We start from the raw sequence: 23,567 nt of genomic DNA on the forward strand, positions 1-23,567 counted from the left end.
GGGCTTGCTGTCTAGTACGCACTGTTACTGCCTCTCCCTCAGGCCCGGAACAGACCTGCATGGGAGCCTGGCTCCGGACAGGGAGATGTCAAGTGTCTGCAACCTTGGCAGAGATACTTGACATCTGCCGAGCCACAAATAGCCCCTGGCCCTATTCTAGTTGCTGGGCTCTGGTGACCTCAGGTCAGACACATGGCTCAGGGGTAATATTAGACAGCACTGGCTCTTGGACATGGTTGTCCGTGCGTTCTTTCCCTGTGTGCCAGTGTGCGCAGGGTAGCGACGGCTGTGCGTGGGTGCTTACCCCCAGCTCTGCCTCCCCTGAGTACCTGGATGTTCCTGGTCTTCCTCCATTGTTGGGAGATGGGTAAAAGACTTGCTCTGGCTCAGTGTAAGATGGGAGTAGAAAGATCACAGAACAGGCAGTAATTAGAGTCCTCGATCGGTCCTGCCGTGTGGACCAGAAGGATCAGCAAAAGTCTTCTTGGCCCCTCTGGTTTGCGCTGGCTGGACTCCTTATCCACTTCTCATGGGATCCTGTCCCCACTGAGGTCTCTTGTTGGACTGGGACTTTCAGAAAGCCTGTGACAGGGCCCTCACCAAAGGCTCTGAAGCTGCCCTGGGAGCTGCTTTGTGATCATAACTGGTTAAAAGACAGGAAGCAAAGGATAGGAATACATGGCCAGTTTTCACAATGGGGAGAGGTAAATACCAGTCCGCCAGGGATCTGCACTGGAGCCAGTGCTGTTCTGTGCGCTCAAATGATCTGAAAAAGGGCTAAACTGAAGTGGTAACGTTTGAGTAATTTTGCCACCTCCTGCAAGACAGTTAAGTCCAAAGCAGCCTGCAAAGGTACCAAAGGATCTCTCAAAACTGGGTGACAGTTGAAGGCCAATGAAATTCGGTATTGATAAATGCACAGTAAAGCACCTTGGGAAACAATCCAGCTATACAGACAGCGACGGGCTCTAAACTAGCTGTAATCATTCAAGTATGATTTAGTGTCATTGTGGTTAGTTCTCGGAAAATAGCCACTCAATGTGCAGCATCAGTCAAAAGCCCACAGAATATTGGGAACCATTAGGCTAGAAAAGATATTAAATATCATCATGCCTCTGTGTAAATGTACACCCACCCCTTGTCTGCCACATGCCGTTTTTATTGCTCAATCTCAAAGATCTATTGGAAGAGGCAGAGAAGGGTAACACAACTGAGGAACAGCTTCCACACAAGGAGAGTTTAAAAAGCCTGTTCAGCTGGGAGGAAATGGCAGATGTCTGTCAGCCTTTCTGCCTACCAGGCATGACCTGTGTCTACACTGGCGTGCTCTTGCGCCAGAGCTATGCAAATGAGGCTAAGCGTGGAATATTGCCGAGCCTCATTTGCATATCTGATGAGCTGCCATTTTTGCAGAAGAGGCTCTTGCGCGAGGAGGTGTCTACACTGCCCCTTGCGCAAGACAAACCCTCTGATTATTTTCAGGAATAACGGCATTGCGCAAGAGGGTTTTTCTTGCGCAAGGGGCAGTGTAGACAGCTCCTGGCGCAACAGCCTCTTCTGCAAAAATGGTGGCTCATTAGCTATGCAAATGAGGATCGGCAATATTCCACGCTTAGCTTCATTTGCATAGCTCTGGTGCAAGATCGCACCAGTGCAGACCTAGCCAAAGGGGTAAGGAACTATTTGCTACCTCTTCACATGACAGAACCAGGGAGCCACCCAATGAAACGAACAGGCAGCGGGTTAAAACCAACGGGTGCTACTTTGCATCACGCAGAGTCGACCTGTGGAGCTAGTTGCCAGGGGAGGCGAAAAGTATAATTGGGCTCAATGAGGCAGTCCCTGGAGGCTAGGTCCGTCAGTGGCTACTAGCCAGGCAGTCGGGGCACAGCCCCATGCTCTGGGTGTCTGGAGCTGGGGACTGGACAATGCGGGTGGATCACTGGATCTGTTCTGTTCAGCCCTGCTGGGGCTTTGTCGGAAGAGCAGATACTGGGCTCTGTGGGCCCTTGATCTCACCTGGTCTGGCTGCTCTTCGTGTGCTGAGCAGACTTGCTTCCGGAGACGCGGGTGTCTCCGGATCGGAGAAGTAGCCTGGACTGGAAAAGGGCCCGTGTCAGTGACAGTCAGGAGCCTGAATACCTTTAAGGATCTGGAGCGGGGAGACAGGACTCCTGGCTTCTCCTCCTGGCTTGGCTGGTGCAGGCAGATCTAGGACAAGGCGCTTATTCTCATTTTGTAGAGGGCAGAAGCCAGGTTAATTGCCACCTCTGGGAGGTGTTAATGGGCTGTTCCACAACAGTGTATGCTGGGTGGCAGCATTGCCTGTCCGTGACTGTGGGTCTGATCTCTCCTCCCCGTAGGTACGCTCCCCTTGGTATCATGTTCCTGGTGGCTGGCAAGATCGTGGAGATGGAGGATGTGGTGGTTCTCTTCACCAGCCTGGGCAAGTACATCTGTTGCTGTATCTTGGGGCATTTCATCCACGGATTCATCTTCCTCCCGGCTATCTACTTCGTCTTCACCCGCAGGAACCCCTACAGGTTCCTCTGGGGCATCTTCACAGCGCTGGCCACTGCCTTCGGCACCTCTTCCAGGTATGTCAGTACCAGCTGTGGGCACCAGCGCTACGGGCCTTGTGTAAACCTCATAGGAAGGCTTCCATGAGATCAGGGAGCCCAGGCTGCGTGGCCTAGAAAGGAGAGAGGGTGATAGAACACAAGGGGCATTAAAAGGTCCCTTCACTGAGTTCCAGGCCAGAAGGGCCCACTAGCTAATCTAGTTGGACCTTGCCACCACCCAGCTCCTCACATGCTAAACCAAGCAATCCATTTACCCCGTGATTTGAGAACTAGGGTGCTTGGTGATGTTAGAAGTTGGAGGAAATCCCACCCCATCCTCAGAGGTCCTGGGTTGTTGTTACTCTCATTGGTGCCTCTTTTGGGTTTGTAGTTCCTCAGCATCTCCAAATTGCAATCACAGTATCACATTAACCTGTGGAACTCACTGCTGCATGACCCTAGTGGAGCTAGTAGCCCTGAGTCAAAAGTTCTCACATTTTTCTGGGCAATAGTGTTGTAGGGAGGATGCAGTAAGTAGGGCTCTCCATCCTAGCACCTCACTGGGGTCAGGAAGAAACTAGCCTCTGTTAAACAAGGCGCATTCACTCTCCTGGGAAGCCCTGGCCTTGTAGCCCAGGGAGGTAAGAGACTTGGTGAGGGCAGCTGCCCATTTCTAGTGCAGCCTGTGGTGCCCTTCTCCCCCAGGGAAGGGCGCCTGTGGGTCTGTTGAGGAGTTCTGCACTGGCCCTCTGCCCTTGGCACACACCCATCTCGAAGCCTGGCTGGGTTGGTGTCTGTGCTCAGCCTACGCGCTCCGATCTCTCCCCAGCTCCGCCACGTTGCCTCTGATGATGAAATGCGTCGAGGAGAACAACGGCGTCTCCAAGCACATCAGCCGCTTCATCCTACCCATCGGGGCCACGGTCAACATGGACGGGGCCGCCCTCTTCCAGTGCGTGGCGGCTGTCTTCATCGCCCAGCTGAACAACATCCCGCTCAACTTCATCCAGGTCATCACCATCCTGTGAGTGCGGGAGCCTGGCGCGAGATGCTGAGCCACAGGGTCTGCCCTGCCCACCTCGGGGGGGCAGGCTGGTTGCTAGCCCTGACTTAGAGGGGCGAGGGGGGTCCTGAGGCATGGGGAGGTGACGGGACTTGCCTGGCACGACAGGGCTTGCTACAGAACCCGGGAGTGCGTCTCCACCTCGAATCACAAGACCCCGCTTTTGCCCGGAGGCAAGAGTCCTAGAATCCCAGGCTTGTGATCTAACTCCTAGGCCCCACTGTCTGGCCCCATCTGGCTGTTGCTCTTCCTCCTGCGGTTTCCTGCAGGAAGAGGCAATCGCCTCATGTAGGGAAAATGTGATCGGGAGCTTGCTGCCAAGCCGGGGGAGATTCATGTGACCCTTGCTCACGGCAGGATCACGCCTGCTGTTGTGTAACTGGGCGCAGTGAATGCGGAGGGAGCTCTGGCACTGACCAGTGTGCGCTACAAGGATTGAAGGCTGGATTCCTTCCCCCCAGAGCTCCCAATCCAGGAGCTGGGCGGGGGGTGGGGGGAGTGCTCCTCTCCACCCCCCAGCTGTGCTGTGCTCCCTCACACGTGGGTTGTCGGCATTTCCCCAGCACGAGGTTTGGGATGCGCTGGCCTTTCACAGCACCCAGCTGCTCTGCCTCGTTCCCGCACCCCCTGCAGGTGTGGACGCTGTCGGCTGGCAGAGCCGTTCCTCTGAGTGCAGGGCACCTGGCTGTGCCCCTCCATCCAGGGCAGGGCACACAAGGTGACCTGTGATTGCGTGGTAGCTCGTTAGAGCTGGAGGCTTTCTCCTTTGCCAGTTGTGGGTGGAAGGCGAAGGGCTCGCTCTGCTCTTGGCTCAGACAGGTTAATTGGAACCTTTTAGAGCCAGACGGGAACGGGCCGGAGGGGGCGGCCTTGCCCTGGCTTCCCCAGGTCCGCTTCATCTGGGACTCCGGAAACCTCTGGGCAGGGCCATGCGCCCCAGTACCTCTCCCGTGGGAAAGGGAAATGCCTGCCCTCTTACAGATGGGGCCCTGGGGAAGTGACTTGAGTTGGTGGCAGGAGTAGGATGAATGCCCAGCTGCTGTAGGGTGCTGATGTGTCCGCTCGCCACATGCTCCTTAACTCTCGGACAATGTAGTTAGGGCACTATCCAAAGACCTGGGTTCAAGTCCCAGCTCTGCCACTGACTGCCTTTGTGATCTTGGGCAAGTCACTTGACCTCTGTGGGCCTCAATTTCCCCATCTGCCCAATGGGGATAACGGCCCTGGCCTGCCTCCCTGGGGGGTGGCAGGATAAAAGAACTAGACTGAAGTGCTTTGAGATGGACGGATGGAAAATGCAATGTAAGAGCACCCCTCTGGCTCTGGAGACAGGTCTGATCTCCCCCCTCTGCCCTGCAGTGTCACCGCGACCGCCTCCAGCGTGGGAGCTGCGGGGATCCCGGCCGGCGGCGTCCTCACTCTCGCCATCATCCTGGAAGCTGTTGGGCTGCCGACCAATGACATCTCCCTCATCCTGGCTGTGGATTGGCTTGTGTAAGAGCAGGGCGGGGGGCAAAGGCTGGAGGGGTGGGACAGAGGGATCCCTCAGACAGGCTGTGTGGGTGCAGCTGGCAGGGTCCGTGGGAATCTGTTTCCTGGGGCGCCATGTTCCGGCAGCCTCCGCAGAACAAGTTAAGCGAGATGGGAGCTACCGCCCAGGCGGAAAGCCCTGGGCACGGTGACATGGGGCTGGTCCTTTGACCGTGCTGTTCAGGCTGTCCTGTGGGTCTGTTTGCCTACTGTGCAGGTAGGGAGGGTGCCAGGCAGACAAGACCCTGTGGCACCTTGCCAGGGCACTCCGGGGAGCTGCTGTGCTCGAGGGCATGCGTGGGTTAGTCGTCCAGGAGAGCAGGCATGGGGGTGGATGACTAAGGTTGCTCTTGCGTGCAACCAGATGTGGGAGGGGAGTGGGGAGGTTGGGATGGGGCGGGGATGTCGATCATGGCAACAAACAGCATGAGGTGGCTGGTGGCTGCTGGCCAGGTTCGGCTAGGGGCCTAGCTGCTCTGCGTGGTGGACAGGGTGCTGCTTCCCTGTGTTCGTACGCTCCAGGCCTGGTGACTAAAATGCCTGATTGAGGGGCCCAGCCTGGAGCAAATGCCAGGCTGTGAATGGGACGTGCCCTGAGGCCCGGGATGTATCCTGCAGGGTGCAGTGCTCCTCCTGCTTCAGATATACGCTGGCTGCATCTGCCGCACTCCTGCCGAGTCCGTACCCAGATATAGACTGTGCCCAGGGTGCTGGGGCTGGGCGGGGGCTTGAGGCAGCTCTGTGCTGCCATCTCCAGGTGGCACCTGCCCCTGGTGAGTGATGGTTGACTCCTCCTGGCGTCTGTCTGCTCACCCACTGTCCTGGCTTGTTCAGAGACCGCACCTGCACCGTCCTCAACGTGGAAGGAGACGCCTTCGGAGCCGGCCTCCTGCAGGTGTACACGGAGAAGACGATGGGGAAGGCTGATGGTGAGGAGCTGATGGAGATCAAGACAGACGCCCCGGGCCCTGGCAAGGCCGTGGGCGAGGAGGAGGGGTCCCCACTGATCAAGAGAGACAGCCCCCTGCCAGCTGTTGGCTCCTTCGAGAAGGAGTCTGTGATGTGATCGGAGCCTGAGTTATTCTGGTCGGAGACTTTCGGGTTTTTAGGATTCTTTTTTAAAGACTTGACCTTCGGGACACAGTGCATCTTCTGCTGTTTTTAAGCCTTGAACGTCTTGGGCAGAGGAGTGCGGGGGGTAGGGGGGGCTGATTGGCTCCAGACCCCCTCTAGTGTGATCCCCGCATCTGACTCCTGTTCCAGGGCAAGGGTCAGGCTGTGCTCTCAGCCCCACCTTACTCCTTTTACACATGGATCCTATTCTCTGACTTAGGGGCTAATTCAGTCGCTCGCTGCCTCCGAGCCTCCCTTGTCTGCCCTCCCTTCCCCCCACCCCTTCCCGTAAAACTTTCTGGACCAAACAAGCACCAGCATTGACTTCTCTGCCTTACATGTGCCAAAGCAACTGGTGTTTCCTGAACCACCGGTAACTCTACTTTGCTTGTGCGTGCGGAGGCCGGCTGGCTCCTGGGTCCTTCTGCCCTCTCCTTGCTTGAAACACTTGCTGCTCTAGCCCAGCAGATGAGATTGTCCCTCCCGCCCCACAGTTCCACGTGGCTGACTCAGCGGTGGCCTGCTGGGCAGTAGTTGCAGGATGGTGATGGAGCATCTTGTACCTTTGTCTGTGTGGTCCAGTCCTGTCACCCCAGGCCCGGAGGAGCCAGTGGTGTCGGTGTGGAGTCGTGTCTGTCCCGTGCTCTTTTGGTGTCCCGAGTGCCAGCGACTCCGGCCGGGCTGATGTAATTTATTTTGCTATTTAAATGATGCGCGTGAGTTGAGGCTGGATGCTCCCACCCAGGGTTACAGCTCCATGCGGACGTGTCAGCCCTCTGGGTTTCTGGCTGTGCTTCCTCTGGCACGTCTCCCTCCTTCGCTGTTCCCCTGCCAGCTGGGGCCTGCTGCTCTTGCCCGGGCCGTGACCAGCTCTCTGGGGGCAACAGCCTGACTGGGGCCTGTCGGGCCTGGCCATGGCTAAGCTGCTACCTCTGTCCAGCAGGCTGGCTTGCGTGGATCTCTGCTGTATCCACGATGGGGGCAGGCAGGGACGTTAGCAGGCCCTGCTGAGGGTGTTTGCTGCACTGGCCAGCTCGGGCAGGACACATCCTAGGTACGAGCCCCTGCCCTACTGAGCTAGTGTCCCTGGCTGCTTCCCCCTCGGCAGGGGGTGAGTGTCTGTTACTCAAGTTCTTGTAATGTTGGTTTTACTTGAGCTGCTGGAGGACCTTGGTCTGCGCCCAAGGGTCCCTCCGCTGGGGCTGCGGGAGCCTCTGTAGCTGGGAGAGGAGATGCTAGAGCTGCCTGTTGTCTTGTCGCCGCTCCCACCAGGCTGCAGTTCTCTGCTAACCCTAGGCTGGGGCTGAGCCCATCTCTGCTTCTGGCCTGGCCTGGAGCTGCTGCCTCCTTTCTCTCAAGAAATCTGAGCTACCTGGAGAGGGGAGGTGTCATGCTCTCCTCCCCCACCCTCGCCGTCCTGCCACCAGGCCACCTGCTGAGGCTTAGCTCCTCTCCTTAAGTCATCCCCTCTAGTCCCGTCTAAGTGAGAACAGCCTCCAGTCGCTCCCGGCTGGGGGGCTCCTTTAAGGCTGCTGGAGACACTGGCACCAAGTTGGCGCTTTAGGGCGCTAAGTGGCCTTGCGCTGGGTTTTCCTCTGGTTGCGGCCTCCATAGCAACCTGCTGCTACCGGGCAGGCTCGTCACTACACCTGAGGGAAGAAACTGGAGCCGTGGGCAACATGCCACAACTGCAAAGAACCAGAGCTGCTGAGACAATAAAACCAGACTGAACGTGGGTGTGTCTGTGCGTGTCTAAGTGAGCAGGGGACTCGACTCGACTCAACTCAGCTGGGCTGGGGCCTTTTGCTGTTGGAAGTGGGGGGCCTAGCAAGCTGCCCCCCAATCATGGACTGTAGGAGGGAGGGTCAAAGAGCAGAATCCCCTGGCTATTGGTCCTGCTCCCACTTGCTGCATCCTCTGGGCTACTTTGCTTATCTGAGGTGAACCTGAGGCAAAAGTAGAGTTCTGGGGAGGTACCAGCAGGAAGGGGTGGCTGGCATAGCAGCACTTAACCCTCATTCAGTGGCTGGCTGCACAAGGGACAAAGGGGTAGGGACACCGCCCTGAGGCCTTCTGCTCAGGCTTGAATAAAGGTTTCTTTTGCCTCCTTGCCACGCCAGCCGTTTCTATCCAACCTGTTGTTCTTTAAATACCCACCTGCTCCCTCCAGAACAAGACTGGGGCCAGAGCTCTTCTGCTCACTGGGCCCATACCCTTTCCTTTCAAAAACAGTTTACCTGCCATGTGTGTCTTACAGCTGGTTCTCCAGTGGGCCCTCAGGTAGCCACGACAGGACCTAACTGGCCACTGCTACATGCTGATGCTTGCCCTTTATTCTCAATAACCATGTTTGTTACTGGGCTGTGCTCAGCCCCAGGCATGGGGTAGCAGCGTGTCTTCTACTGTGGGCAATTGGGAAGACCAGCCAGCGCCAGAGTGGGACAAGTGATATGGCAAGAACAGTGGTGAGGGATCAAAGGGCAGGGTTAGTGGACCCCTCCCCTCACTAAACTCCCTTCTCTCCTCTTTTCTCTTGCCCCCATCCCTCCAGGATTTTGGATTTAGGAAGGGTGAGACTCCATTGACTGGGAAGAGGGTTGGCAAAAGCCAGGGGAGCAAAAGTCCAGTTTAAGCCTGTTGTGCCTGCTGCGGTCCCCAGCTTGTTCCTTTCTGCAGTTTTCCCCTTGTGGCAGGGGGTCTGGGAAGCACCAATTCCCCCAGCAGGGGCGTTAGCCTTTTCATTACAGCTCTGGATCTATGAGCAGCGCCTCTTCTCAACCCTCCCATCCTGTTGGCTCTGTCTGCGTCACAGGGAAACTGAGGCAGAGTGCCAGCAGAACTGGCCTAGGCCAGCTGGGGGTGCTCTGGGCCACTTGCAAGGGGAGGTCCCAGACCTGCAGAACATCATAAAGTTGCATGGCTGCTACCCTTCCCCTCCATTGCCTTCCCCCCTGCTGCCTCCTGATTGCGGGGCTTTAGGGTGTTATAGAGCTGGGCTTGGCTGTAAGTCTGTCCCAGCTAGCTTGGGCCAGGAGTGAAGCCCCTATTGTGCAGCCTGGATCTGGACTCCTATCTGCATCCAGCAGTGGCAGGGGTCGATGATGGAGGGTCAGTGCCCTCTACGTGCAGGGACTGGGCTACACAGTGGGGGTGAGAGGCTGTGGGGTAAACAAGCCAGGCCCCCTCTGCAGAGCAAGCGGTCACTGCAGCTGGATTCTCTTTTCCCCCCCCTCCCTCTCTCCAGCATCACCCTGGTGGCTGGCTGAGTTCTTTCCACTGTCGGGGAGGGGGGGGAGCCAATATCCCTTCTCAGAGGCACAGCGGTACCTTTTCCCAGAGTCCTATGTCAGTGTAGCTAAGCCATTGCCTTACCGGCCTGTCTGCTCTAAGCATTACTGCCTTACATGGCAACCACCAGCAAGCTGCGGAAGAAAGAGGTTACGGGTGACTTGATCCCCCGACTCAGTACTAACGTGGGAAATAAATAGCTAATGATGGGCCCTTCAATCTAGCACAGAATGGCCTAATGTGACTCCTGGGCCGGAAGCTGAAGTGAGACAGTCAGACTGGAAATAAAGTGGAACTTTTTAACCGTGATTAACCACTGGACCAGCTTAACATGATCTGGAGTGGGTTCTCCAGCACTGACAGGTTTTAAAGCCAGACTGGGTTTCTTCTAGAAAGCCTCTGCACTTTTGAGGCTCTGGGCCCCAATGGGAACTGGTTTCATCTGCTGTGATCAGCTATCGCTTTGCAGCTCCATGGTAACCCCGAGGCTCAGCAATGTGGGGTAAAACTCTGCACCAATTGACAGCTGCCCCGGGGCTGTGTCAGAAAAACCCTTGACACACACTAGGGATAGTTCTGTTTCTCTCTGTTCCTTGCTGTAAAAAAATCCACGGTGTAACAATGGAGCCCCAGTTAGAAATCCAGATCTTGAATGAGAATAAATTGATAAATGGAGGCCCAGGTGTGCAAGTGTCCATGGCAGTGTGGACTCTCTCTTGCACAAGAAAGCTCTGATGGCCATTTTAACCATGGGGCTTTCTTGTGCAAGAAATTCATGTTGCCTGCCTACACTGCCTTCTTGTGAAAGAGCTCTTGCACTTATTCTGCGTGGGGAGAGGAATAACTCTTCCGGAAGAAGCCCTGTTTTCTGATGCTGTACTGTAAATGTACTTGTGCAAAAAGCCTGCAGGTATTCAGGTTGCAGGAAATCAAATGGGGATGAGATGCCTAAAAGTGCCCAATTCTGCACAGATCTGCATTTTAGCATGTTTTCTTCACCCTCTCATCAGCTCTTGTCCATGAGCCCTTTGCTGTACTGTGCTCATCGGTGCAACTTTATCACTGATGTCCCTGATGCACTTTAAGCAATAAAAAATGGCACAACGGCTGTTCAGCTCTTTACACTCCTCTTCCCATCCTGTCCAGTGTGGACAAGCAAGCAGAGATTTTCCTCCACTGTGAATAGATCAGTGAGAAATCAAGATACGTGGCCCCAAATGCTGCAGTATGAGTGGCTAATAGACTATCTGTTGTTTTCCAGTTACATACCTACTCAGCTTTCTCTTTGATACTTACCTACCCTCTGCCTCTTTCTGTCCTTCCTCCCCTTTTCCTTATTTATTTTGGTTCTGGACATCCAACACTCCAGTCAGTCATCTGAAGAAGTGGGCTGTGCCCACGAAAGCTCATGATACCATCTGCATGTTTTGTTAGTCTTTAAAGTGCTACCAGACCATTTGTTTTTTAAGTTTAACCTTTAGGAGTCACCCTAGCTCTCACAAGAGAGCGCTGTCATGGCTCAGGTAGTCACAAGATGCTAGCGTCCATCAGCTTGAGATATTTTGGGTTAGGAACATCAGCAGCTGTCTGACCACAGGGGTGCCATGGTAACTGACATGCTAATAAACGTGAGGTAAATGGGCTAGTAGCCTATGGGAGACGAGTCTCCAGGAGCAGGAGGGTGAGGAAATACAAACAAGGAAAAGGGGAGACGTTCCTGCGAAGGAACGCGTCATGCACAGTGCCATCAGCATGGCCCCTTATCAAAGTCGTATCCGGGCCTGCGTGCTGAGGGACGTGGGACACCTAGTGGCACTGACAACCGCTGGAGAGGGTGACTTCGGGCTGTTCTGCAAGGGGTGCTGTGAGCACATGGGTGCTCAGACACGCATTCAGTTATCCTCTTGAGCCACCTTGCTGGCTTGCCCTTTCACTAATCGTATTCAGACGACTGATGCTGGTTCAGCAGGTTTTCCCTAAGCGTGCGTGTCCCGACTGACGACATCTGGGTTCCCAACAAAACTGCCATTTGAGTAACACTGGGCTTAATCTTGAGAGATCTGCCAATCCAGAGTGCTCCTGAGGAATTCTTAAGTGATCAGTGCAATGAATACACAGCCGATGGGCCAGGCAGGTTGGGCTTGTTTGAGCACCTGGAGTCTGCATTCTCATGGCTCTCCTCTGAGCCCTCTCAGGCCTATCAGCACCCTTCCTGAACTGTGGACCCCAGCACTGGACTCAGATTTTGAGCAGTGCCAAATACAGAGGGGAAAATAACCTCTCTGCGCCTACTCAAGATTCTGCTGATGCTGCAGTTTGCATTAGCCTTTTTGGCCACAGCATTGTTCTGGGGGTGCTTGGTTCAGCTGATTATTTGCCCCCTGTCCAAAAATTTTTTCAGAGTCACTCCTCCCAGGCTAGAGCCCCTCATCCTGAAAGCACCCCCTCCCTCTTCTTCCCAGAGGGGCATGTTTACATTAAGCCATATTACAATTAGGGACGTGACTACTCAGCTACTTGCTTTCCTCTCCCCCCAACCTCTGTACCAAGGGAGGAGGGAGCAGGAGCCGGTTCCCCCCAATACCATCTCCCCAATGCTGGGGGAGGGGGCGGCAGAGCTGTAGTGTCCCCCCGGCCCTGAGCTAACTTGTTCTCTTCATTGTTTACTACTCCAATTTTTGTGTCATCTGCAAACTTTATCAGCAACGATTTTACGTTTTCTTCCCGGTCACTAATATAAATGTTAAATAGTGTACGGCCAAGAACCAATCCCTGTGGAAATCCCTACAAATTCATCTCTGCAACGCTGATTCCCAGTTACCAATTACATTTTGAGATCTATCAGTTAGCCAGCTTCTAAGCCACTGAAAATGTGCCACATTCATTTTACATCTTTGTAGCTTTTTAATCAAAATGTCATGAGGTACAAATGTCGCTCAAGAAGGTCATGACATCAACCCCGCCACCTTTCTCAACCCAACGTGTGAGCTCGTTAAAAGAGGATCAAACTAGGTTAATAGGATTTATCCTCCATCAATCCATGTTGATTGGCATTAATCATATCCCACGTCAGCCTGGGACTATCACATCACACTGACAGGCCTATAGTTACCTGGGTCATCCCATTTACCGTTGTTGGTACAATATTAGCTTTCTTCCAGCCTTCAAGAACTTCCCCAGTGCTCCAAGACGTAGTGAAAGCTATGACCATCGAAAGGAAGTCAGGCTCCTAACTTCCACTGAAATTAATGAATCAGTACTTTGAGGATCTGGATTTAAGGCCAAGATATGGTGGCTTAAACTCTGGCATTGTTCACAGCCCCTTATGCGATCAAAACAAGTCTCTGTTCCAAAGGCTGAACCAGAAGGCGGGAGATGCCAAGAAACTCAGATGGGGAAATTGCTTTGCGTTTTAATGATTAGTTAAAATAACCCATTTGGTGGACTATGCTCTGAACTCCACAGATTTAGGGACTAGGTCTACAGTCCTTCCTGAGGCCAAACTTCAAGGCCGTCTGTGTACGAAGAACAGAGCCAGTCAAAGTAATCTGTTCCCCCTCATTCACTTCTATGATCCTGTCCCTTTCCAGGAGCAGAAGGTATTGTTATAGGTAGAGGAGCTAGGTGTTTAGGCTGCATTCCTACTGTACTGCCTGCCTTTCAATGTTGCCAGCTCTAGTGCCCTGTAGTAGTTAGAGACTGATGCCCAGAGCCCTGCGTGGATACAAAATTTGTATCTGCAAAAACGAGCTGCAAATTGCCACAGCCACGGAGGCAGATACCTGTGGATTTGCAGGGCTCTGCTCTTGCCCCACTCCAGGGACTGTGATTGGATGAGAATCTCGGGTTTCTCTGAAAATAAAGACGGTTCTAACTCTCAAGGCTGCACAGAAAAACTAGAAAACTGGTCTCAGGGCTCCCCTCACGGCTTGCCCAGAATGCAACATTTACTATTCTTTAAAACCTCGTGAGTTTTATGCCAGTCTCACGTCCTTTAAGCACATGGGGCCGGTGATGCTGGCGGCAGGACCAGATTTTTGGTAAGCGTGAAGAACTTTGCCTTTCAGCTGGACACAGACACGTGAAGCAAGCCTCACACTCCCCCACGGGACAGGCAGGGAAGAACCGTTAGCTCCATTCCCCAGGTGAGAGAAAGTCAGCTGTCCTAGGCACTACATAGGGAATTGGAGACAACAGCTCAGGTCCCTGGCTCACAGTCGGGCATTTCCCCCAAGCCAACGGCATATGCCTGGGATTTTCTTGTTATTAACGTCTCACAATGCTGCTACTCCTGAGGCCATCCATGAGGCAAACAAAGAGTTAATACACTCACTTTCCTTCACACTGCAGAGGCAGTTTAGTTAAGTTTCTACACTTTGTCCAGCGTGGGACAGTGAAATGTGGCAACGACGGTTCCTTGTCCTGCCGCACTAACCCCGCGCTGAACGGTTTGGGTTCCCAGAGCTACAAAGGGAAGGCTTAAACTAAAGCAAAACAGCCCAGTCAATCTTTAAATGAGAACATTCCCACTCCGGGCTGTAAAGAGCATCACTTCAAACCTTTCCTTTTTTCTTATGAAACCCAGCCATGGCTCAGCCAGGGTGTCGGGAGCTAGGCCTAGAGGGTGGCGCCAGAATTAGATGCCAGCAACCAGAGCTGAGTGTCAGAGAGCTGGAATAAAATGCCAGCATAGGAACTGGGCTACAACAGGGCTTGGGCAAGGCTAGGAACCAAGTAGGAGCAAGATCTGTTGTAGCAAGGGGAAGGGAGTTTGCCTACTGTCGCAGACAACTTCCTGGAGTTTCCTCCAGGCCAATGTACCAGGCCTGGACCAATCAGGACTCTGGCAGCCAGACTCTGGAGAACGCACATCCTCCGGTGCTCGTGCCCACGGCTCTGCCAGAGCAGTTGCAGGGCTGCGGGGATGTGCAGCAGTTGCTCAGAGACCAGGGCAGACACACATTCTAGAGCCGCAGATCCTCCCACAGCGGACTGTACCATTTTGAATGGGGAAGTAAAAGGTCTTGTAAACACATGAAACAGAACCAGCCGTGGTTATAACTATGTCTGCAATGTCCCATGCTGGGCTCCTGACTCTCTGGACTCATGTCCAGCCAGTCACCATGATAAGAGACACTTTGCTTTCCACCTGCAAACCGAGGCGGGGGCTCTAGTCTGAGCCGTCAATGGCTGAACTACTCCCATGGCCTTCAGTGGGAGCAGGACGGGCCTCAAAGTGCATCATCAATACTACACAATTGCCCCTCCCCGCCAGGTCTTGCTCTCAGGCCGGGTGAGAAATCCACACACGCTGCTGCATAGCCTGGTGGTTCAAGTTCACAATGATGGATAAGAGGGCTGGACACAACCTATACGATCACTTAGTCCCCTCCGCCCGCTCTGAGATCCCAGCACCTGCCTGTGTGTCTCTGGTTGTCAGCTCTCTAGTGCCAGCAGCTTCGGAGCCTCCCAACGCAGGAAGAGCCTCACAAACGAATTCCTCTCCCTGTTCAAATGCTGTCTTCTGGTTAGCCTGAAGCTGTCTGAGCCCACAGCTCTTCAGAGGAGTCACACCCTTCCAGCCCCTATCTGGGAGGGGGGGGGTGGACAGGATTAAAATGTGTATTCTCCCCACTGACGGGAAACTGCCGCGGCTTCCTGGTCTCCTCTCAGAGAGCCGCCTGCAGACCGTTTCCGAGACGCAGAGCTCTGCAAGGAAGCAGGGAGCCCTGCAAGTTCTGCAGGTGTGCTGAGGGCGGCCCCTCCATGAGGTCTCCCCTGGGTTGCTTTATTAATCGCCCACACGATTAACTGCCCTCCCTCTGTGCTCAACGTATCTCACCTCCAAAGCAGTCACAAGCCCTTCGGACAACCCCCCCAGCACCAGAGGAGTGTAGACTCGCCCAGCGTGGGTGGTCAGTACCAGTAGCAGGGGGCAGAGACCTCCCGCCAGCAGCAGCGTGGTTCAAACCAGAACAACTCCCTTCTGGTGGGGCTCAGAGCTGGATGCTCTCTTGGGCCCCAATGCAGAGGCAGAAATCAGAGTGCTTGTTTATTTCCCCTTATTCAGTTTCTTCAGCCCTGGGTTTGGATACTCTGGATTCTCGATCACACCCTCGCCGAATTTCAGCTCCAAAAAACTCCGGTAGTTATTGGGTGCCAGAGCCGTGAAGCCAGCAAATGGCAGGGGCAGCAGGGGCTTGAGGAAGTGTTCAGGGAACTCCACGTCCTGCCGATGGTCCATCCACGTGTCCTTGGTCATCAGCCCGTTCTTAGGGTAGAAGGGCCAGAGGTCAACGTGCAAGTGGTTGTGCTCACTGTACTGCACACGGTAGAAGTCGCCCTCGATGGCCTTCTCCCAGACAAAGCCCTTCTCATCCACGATGGAGCCAGACTCAACGTTCCTGAGGAGGTCGCAGTTGGGAATGTCCTCCAGGTATATCCCTAGATCCACGTCATAATCCCATGGGATGATGTCCTGATGTCGGGCAGCTCCTAGGAGCGTCCCTCCCTCCAGCCAGTACCGCACCCCGGATGTCTCTAAGACGCTGATGACGTATTTTGCCGTCTCCCTCAGGGCCTGTAGACAGCAAGGAGGGGTCCATCGGTTCTGGTAGAGATATTCCGGCGTGTCCTCATGGATGGTGCCGAAGCACCGTGGCGTCTCCTTGCTGCACCCAAACCACTGCTGCTTCCCATCCTCCAGGAGAACCCGCTTGATGCCGAAATCTCGGAAGAGCTGCAGCCGGCTGGCTTTGGCGCGGTTCTCTGCCTTCCACTGGTTGTGCGAGGAGGTGAGCAGCGGCTGGTGGGCTGAGGAGAAGGAGACGTCGAGGAGCTGGACCGCCCAGCCCCGCAGCGACGTCTGCATGAAGAGGGAGGTCAGCAGGGGCTTGGCCAAGGGGGCGGAGAGGTTGAAGAGGTCCTTCGTATGCAGCAGAATCACAGCGTCCCCCTTCAGAGCGGTGCAGAGCTTGGGGGAAGGCGCGACACTGTATTCGGCTGTCCACTCTCTCAGGCTGACCTTTAGGTTCAAGCACTGGAGGGGGGTGAGGGACTGGACGGGCGCGGCCACCATCTGAACTCTGCCCTGGATGGCTTTGAACTCTTCGAGCATACGATCAAGCTGCCTGGTGGAATCAGCCTTGACCCCGTCAGGCACCAGGGCCACATATTCCGTCTTCACGTATGTCTCAGGCCTGGACGCATGGGCAGGCTGGTCTGGGGCTGGCTTGAGGATCACGAGCTGGACATTGGGAGCATCTGGTAATACAAGCGGAGGGTACGGCAAGGTATCCGCTGCCACCAGGACTGGCTGCTCTGGCTTCTGCCTCAGGAAGGAGTACACCACGTCAGGGACGTAGTTCTCAAAGTCCTCGAACTCCCTGATAAGGACGGTCACCCCAGACCTCTGGGGGGCCGGCAGCAGGCGGGAGCTGGGCTGGATGTGGTCTCTGTGCCTGTGCAGCATCCGCTGCTGCAACCTCGAGACATAGTAGAGGATCAGCAGATTAATGACGATGGCGAGTGCTAGGACCCCCTGACAGAACGTCACGCGCATCTTGCGAGGCAGCCGGGTCTGACCACCGGGGGAACCTTACGTGGCCGTGGTCTCTGCCAGGGGCAGCCAGGGGCATTTGCTTCCCCAGGAGGCGCTGGGCTCATCCATCCCAATTCAGCTCGCCTTGTCGCCCTGGAAAGAACGGTGTGGAGAGTGAGTGCCTGGGGAAAGCCTGTATCCGCAGCGTGGGGCTGTCTCCCCAGTCCTGCCGTTGAAGTGGGGGCAGCTAGACAAACTGGATGGAATGAAGGGTTTGAAAAACAAAGGTCAGATTAAGGACAGATGCCTCCCTCCGGCTGACTGCTGCAAGAAATACAGTCCCCTGATCCTTCAGGGCCACTCAAGAGCCACCTTCACATTAAATCTCTTTACTAACCCTCATGGAGAGCAGTGTGGCCTAGTGGGTAGAGAAGGGGCGAGGGATTCAGGATTCCTGTATTCTGTTCCCAGCTCAGCCACTGAACCACTGTGCATCCTTAGACAAGTCACTGCCGCTCTGCGCCTCAGTTTCCCCAGTCCATAGCAGAGACAGGAATAGGCCGCAGGAGCCCTGTTTCCCTGTCTCTCTCTCAAAGGGGTGTTCAGATTCCAGCCTCAGCCAGCGTGAGGGAAGTCCGTGTTCAATGGCTGGTTATCTGCACAGCTCTGCTGCCCAGCAAAGCCGGCCAGTCAGCGCAGGCTGGAACTGGCTGATAGAACGCGGCTCCCAGAGGAGCTGCGGCCAGCTAGAAGGTCAGACCTCAGCACTGTAGGCGTGTCTGAACTCAGGGTTGCTCCTTAGGCAGCTAGGGTTTCCATCTTGCTGGGGAAAAAAGGAGCAAGGAGACCATCCGAAAGTCTGAGTTAGCGGGCACAGCGTCTCAACTTGCATTCACTGATTCCAGAATGACAAGGGGCTGCCTGAGTTAATCTTGTTTGGATCAAGCTTGCTCATTTCCCCAAGACCTCTGTTTTAAGCACTATCCTCTCTGTAAATCGTGGGGGGGGGGGGGGGGGGGGGGGCTGGGGAACATGCTGCATAACCAGAGCCTGGTTATCTAGGGAAAGAAAACCCGATTGTCTCCTACAGTAACTCAGGTGGCACTGATATTGGCAGAAATTTGGGGCCTCGGCACATCATGTTCACTGGGCCCCTACTGCCTCCCATTTTAGTTTATTTGCATAGCTATTTGAGGCCCAGCTACAACTGGCCCCCTTTCCCTCCCTTTCTTTCAGCCCCGGGAACACCACTGTGCACTGTACGGAGCCAGTCTGACTGTAACACATCCCGTGTGCCAGGAGAACGCTGTTAATGCAACTACAGCTCCATGCCCTGGACCTTTGTCACCAGGATCTTAGTCCCAAATCGTACGAGATGATCCCAAGCCAAGACTCAGATCTGAACTTTCCCAGAGTTTGGAGGTATCTGCTTCGGTGATTCTGGTCTGAGCTCAACTCTAATTTAACAGGAGGCAAACTGCTCGCGGCAGCTGCTCTTCTCCGATCCCTTTGTACAAAATACAGTGTCAAGCAGTTAAATCTCTCAATGTAACCCAATGCGACAGGTAGAACCGAGGGTGGAAACAGCCTCCAGGTTCTACTTTGTAAAACACGATTTTTGTGGAACTTGCAGTGTGCTGCTCCCTCTGCTGGCTGAGGTGCAGCCTCTCTAATCAACGCTGCTCCCCAGAGGGGCATGATGCTCCTCGTGAAAACCACACTCCAACACGAGTCCACCAGAGAAACTCCAAGGTAGCCAAGCAAATCTAAGAGCCCACAATACACTCACTTTCCTTTAGCTACGTTCCTCCCAATAAGTCAATGAGCCGCAGGGTTGAAAGTGGAACAAGCCCTCTGGCACCTCACTGCGCGGCCCCAATGCTGCTCCCATCGGGAACTTAGGATTCGATCAGGGGAGTTGAAAGTCAGTCCTGGACTGGGTGTGAGGCTTAGTGGTTAGAGCATCCTATTTCCACATCTGACACTGATTCTCTGCATGGCCTGGGCTGTCTGCACCTCTCTGCCTAGCTCTAAAAATGTAGATCTCAGTCTCTCCCTGCTTCTTTGGGGAGATTCAACTAGGAGAGGTCTACACCAGTATTCCCTGTAAGCTGAGCACTTGGGCGGTCACCCAGGAGAAATTCAGATGCCATGCAGCTGATTAGCAGGGCGCCCCCAGCACTCCCAGCTGGCAGCAGGCATTTCTACTCATGCCTTGGTGCACATCATAAAATGTTTTCTGCACATGGATGGACAAAATTAGATGGCACATTGGTCTACATCAGTGGTGCTCAACCTTTTTTCATTCACGACCCCTGGAGCTGGGAAGATTTTTGTTGAGGGAGGGGAAAAAAAAAAAGCCAGGAACATTTTGTTACAGCCCCTTTAATTTAACACGCCGGTCTGCTCCCCTGCCGCTCCCCTCACCTCTGCTGCGTGTATGTGGTGCCAAGCCAGGAAAACAAAATGCCAGCTGGCCTGGGTCAAAGCACTGCGACCTCCCCCCAGGAAGACCCTCTTGGGGGTCGCAATCCATGGGTCGCACACCGCTGGTCTACATGAGCAACATTTGCCAGTGTAGTAATGTGGGTTGGGAATGTGCGTGATATTTTTGATGAAACGTCTATACTGGCTAAAGCCCTAGGATAGATGTGGTTTTGCTGGTATCACTTATTGCATCTGGGAAACTGACATAATCATGCAGTAAAAACACTTTTTTGTCAGCACAGGAGGCATCTGCACTAGGTCCATGGATTACAAGACCATAAAGGACCACTGTGATCATCGGCTGACCTCTAGCTATGCTGGCAAACCTTGCCCAGAGCAGATCTGGCCTTAGTTCAAGTGTGAAGCACTCAGAGTTCTTTAAAGAATCATTAATTAGTACTAAACCAGACTCCTTTGTGCATGGAACTGCAGTGACCTAGTCACAGTGACCAGCCCAGTTCTAAGATGTTAAAACTGTAACTTGCAGACTAGAATTAAAAGCGGAGGCGGCCATGTCACTTGGAAGATGAACTCCCTCAGAATTAAAAACCTCTCTAAGATTCCCCAAGGAGGCAGAAGCTGAGTTCTCAGCATCCAAAGGAAGTCTGGCCTCAGGGAAGCTTTTCAACTAGCTGGCTCGTTGTATTGTTAAGCTGCAGCACTGCAGCTTAATTTTGTCGCTTGCAAGCTTGTCAGCATGGGTTTAGGGTTTTTAAATCACTTGTTTATAAGTACCACCGTTCTTAGTCTCTTCCCCCGCTGCTTTGCGGGACTGAAAGGGACCCTATGTTAAGCGGCATTTAAAAAGATGAGTTTAGATAAGCCTGAGGTTGTTAAATAGCTACTGTATTAATATGTGTGTGTGTGTGTGTGTGTGTGTGTGTGTGTGTGTATGCGGGGGGGGGAGGATCTGTGTAAAATTCAAATGGACAAACAATAGAGAAAGTATTTCATATGACAATCCCATGTTCTGAACCTTTCATGCATGGGATTTTTAACACTTTCATGAACTAAGCTTTGCAATCTGCTTGAGAGAAGGGCACTGTTTATCCCCAGTGAAACTGCAGCACATGGGTGGGAACCGATTTGCCTAGTGAGTCAGTAGCAGAGCTGGGAATGTTGGAACCCAGAAGTCCTGACCCGGAGGCCTGGTATTTAGCTCCTATTCCCCCAAGCTTCTAAGAAGATGACCTCCTGAGGTCTCTTCTAACCCTCTGATTCTATGTTGCCTATGCTGGAATTTCCATCCCTAGAGGTTTTTAAGTCTCTGCTTGACAAAGCCCTGGCTGGGATGATTGCGTTGGGGTTGGTCCTGCTTTGGGCAGGGGACTGGACTTGATGACTCCTGAGGTCTCTTCCAACCCTGGGGCTACGTCTACACTGGCCCCTTCTTCGGAAGAGGCATGCTAATTTCGAACTTTGGAATAGGGAAATCCGCGGGGGATTTAAATATTCCCAGTGGGATTTAAATAAACACGGCCGCTGCTTTTTTTCTGGCTTGGAAAAGCCGGAAAAGAACGTTCAGACTGGTGCGATCCTTCGGAATAAAGCCCTTTTCCGGAGGATCTCTTATTCCTACTTGAAAGTAGGGATAAGAGATCCTCTGGAATAGGGCTTTATTCCGGAGGATCGCGCCAGTCTGGACGCTCTTTTCCGGCTTTTCCCCCAAGACGGAAAAAAAGCGGCGGCCATGTTTATTTAAATCCCGCGGGGGATATTTAAATCCCCCGCGGATTTCCCTATTCCAAAGTTCGAAATTAGCATGCCTCTTCCGAAGAAGGGGCCAGTGTAGACGTAGCCTAGGAGTCTAAGATTTTTCAAAGCAGTGCACTCAAGCTGACACTGTCCCCTCCTATAAACTCCAGAACACCACTGGCACACCTACAAACATCCTACTCATGAACGGGCAGGGTAAAAGTGAGAGGCTAGATAGAGTCCAGATGAAACATTGTTTGCGAGAGGCATATTTACCTGTCTTCTCTTCCAGAAATATCTGAGAGAGGGGACCTAAAAGGAGAAATCAAACAGGTCTGATGAATTAAGACCTAGAATGCCCTGATTTTTTTAAAAAAATGCTGTTTCCTTTCAGACAGCGAAATAAGGAAGTGGAATAGGAACAGAAAGTTGGGCTAGAACAGCCTCAGAGCCAGCCCTCCCTACCTTCTGGAGATAGACAGATCTGAAGCCAAACTTGATACGGATAATAAGAATGTTCATAGTTTATGTTAGATAGCCTAACAAGGGAGATATGATATGATATGATTATGATAAACACTGCTTCTGAGCAGACATGGACCTCTCACTGATGGAGGGTGAGGAAGAAATTTCTCCTCTATGGTTAGGCTATGCCTGAGCTGTCTACTAAAGGGTTTGTTTTACTCTTTTATCTACAGCAGCTGATACTGCTCATGCTTAGAAACAAGGTACTGGACAAGAGAGATCCAGTCATGAGAGTTTCCAGAAGAAATCATGTGTGATTTTATTAATAGATAGCATTAAACACTGGTCAGTGTGAAATGAGTTTGGCGCTCAGTACAATTCCTAATGGACTTGTGTCCACATGAATAAAAAAAAAAAAAATCAACCACCCTCCCTCCCGATGGGCACTTGGCTGCAAGGTGGGAAGCCGCAGGCGAGACCATGGACTGTGTGAGCCCCTCTCTTACCTTTATATTGGGTCCATCGAAGGACGGGAGAAGGCACACAGGGGAGTGTGTTTGACGAAGTTGGTTCACTAATTGTCTGTGCTGCACTTGTGGGGATAGATATCTCTGGGGCTGTCAATCAGGCCTCTTTCACCAGCACTAGAAGTAAAAAGGAAGCATAAAATAATTGTCAGGAAAATAATCTTCATTGTAGCAAAGTGTATTGCTAAATGTGAGCAATCCAGCATGTGTGTTTCTGGGTCCAGTTTCCTTCCCCAGTTCTTTATCAACTTATTTCTGCTGTCCCCTGCTCAGTCATACAAGTGGAGTCAAGCAAAATCATGAGACTCTGACTATGCGTTCAAACAGCTCCACGATGGTTATGACCACAGCCTCTCTGCCTGACTAGGTTCTACTATGAGACAAAAGCTCCAAGCAGGAATTCAACACATATCATAATGCACAATGCCATAAAGCATGTGCAATTCAATCAACAACCACTGACTGTAGCCTTAGTTTCTGAGCAGGTGCTCCTGAGGCCTTGGATTTCAATGGCCTTGAAAGGTATGTCTCTATTTACCCATAAATGCCCATCTTTCTGTACTGTAAACAAGATATGGGAGGTATTCAACTCAGCTACATTTTCAGTTTTTCAAAGGGACATTATTAAGGGTGCAAGAACATACTACAGTAGACTTCTGATAATCCGGCACCTTTGGGACCCAGAGGGTGCCGGATTATCGGATATGCCAGAGTATCAGGAGGTACTTTGGCGGGGGGCTGTGACAGGTCTGCCAGGACCCACGCTGTAATGGCAGAGGGGAGGGGGTCGGCGGGGAATGGCGCTGCAAGGGGCGAACCCTCCGCTGTTTTGCAGGGAGGCAGGGGAAGCCCCGCACAGCCGCTGGTGACAGGCCAGCTGGGGCTGCAAGCAGCAGTGGCGGACTTAGGGAAGTGGCTGAGCAGAGCAGCTGGGATGCTGCCAGGTTGGTCCCGCAGCGCCGCCCCTCACCTGAGTGGCGTTGCCGGACCAATCCAACAGCATCCCAGGTGATCTGCTCAGACGCTTCCCCAAGTCCGCCGCTGCTGAAACTAACGAGCGGAGGACTTGGAGAAGCGGCTGAGTAGAGCAGCTGGGGTGCTGCCGGCTTGGTCCTGCAATGCCGCTCAGGTGAGGGGCAGCGCTGCGGGACCAACCCAGCAGCACCCCAGCTGCTCTGTTCCGCCACTTCCCAAGTCCGCCACTGCCGCTTGCAGCCCCAGCTGGCCAGTAGCCAGGGGCTGCATGGGGCTTCCCGCACCTCCCTGCAAAATGGTGGGGAGTTTGCCCCTTGCTGCAC

The 23,567-nt window shown here is 53.5% G+C and overlaps 2 protein-coding genes across 15 annotated transcripts in view; one reads left to right on the forward strand and one right to left on the reverse strand.

The window, feature by feature from the left end:
• The window catches only part of SLC1A5 (solute carrier family 1 member 5), a 27,438-nt gene extending 19,436 nt beyond the window's left edge, over positions 1 to 8,002 (forward strand). Inside the window, exons 5-8 of the mRNA XM_075915010.1 lie at positions 2,364 to 2,597; positions 3,391 to 3,585; positions 4,984 to 5,118; positions 5,989 to 8,002. Coding sequence (XP_075771125.1) covers positions 2,364 to 2,597; positions 3,391 to 3,585; positions 4,984 to 5,118; positions 5,989 to 6,220 — 796 coding nt within the window. The 3' untranslated portion in view covers positions 6,221 to 8,002. The remainder of the gene's footprint in view (positions 1 to 2,363; positions 2,598 to 3,390; positions 3,586 to 4,983; positions 5,119 to 5,988) is intronic.
• Positions 1 to 23,567, reverse strand: part of FKRP (fukutin related protein) — a 68,297-nt gene that overhangs the window by 35,355 nt on the left and 9,375 nt on the right. For 10 of the 14 annotated variants that reach the window (XM_075915013.1, XM_075915020.1, XM_075915015.1 and 7 more), the window contains 3 exons: positions 22,249 to 22,386; positions 21,554 to 21,589; positions 7,499 to 17,351 (listed from right to left, as the gene is read on the reverse strand). In XM_075915013.1, the coding sequence (XP_075771128.1) occupies positions 15,608 to 17,116 (1,509 nt within the window). In that variant the 5' untranslated portion in view covers positions 17,117 to 17,351; positions 21,554 to 21,589; positions 22,249 to 22,386 and the 3' untranslated portion in view covers positions 7,499 to 15,607. Of the gene's footprint in view, positions 1 to 7,498; positions 17,352 to 21,553; positions 21,590 to 22,248; positions 22,387 to 23,239; positions 23,258 to 23,567 lie in introns of those variants that run through there. The other 4 variants (XR_012898883.1, XR_012898882.1, XM_075915022.1 and 1 more) reach the window with 3 other exon arrangements.

This window comes from Pelodiscus sinensis, unplaced genomic scaffold (genome assembly GCF_049634645.1).
Source record: "Pelodiscus sinensis isolate JC-2024 unplaced genomic scaffold, ASM4963464v1 ctg34, whole genome shotgun sequence".
Taxonomy (NCBI): domain Eukaryota; kingdom Metazoa; phylum Chordata; order Testudines; family Trionychidae; genus Pelodiscus; species Pelodiscus sinensis.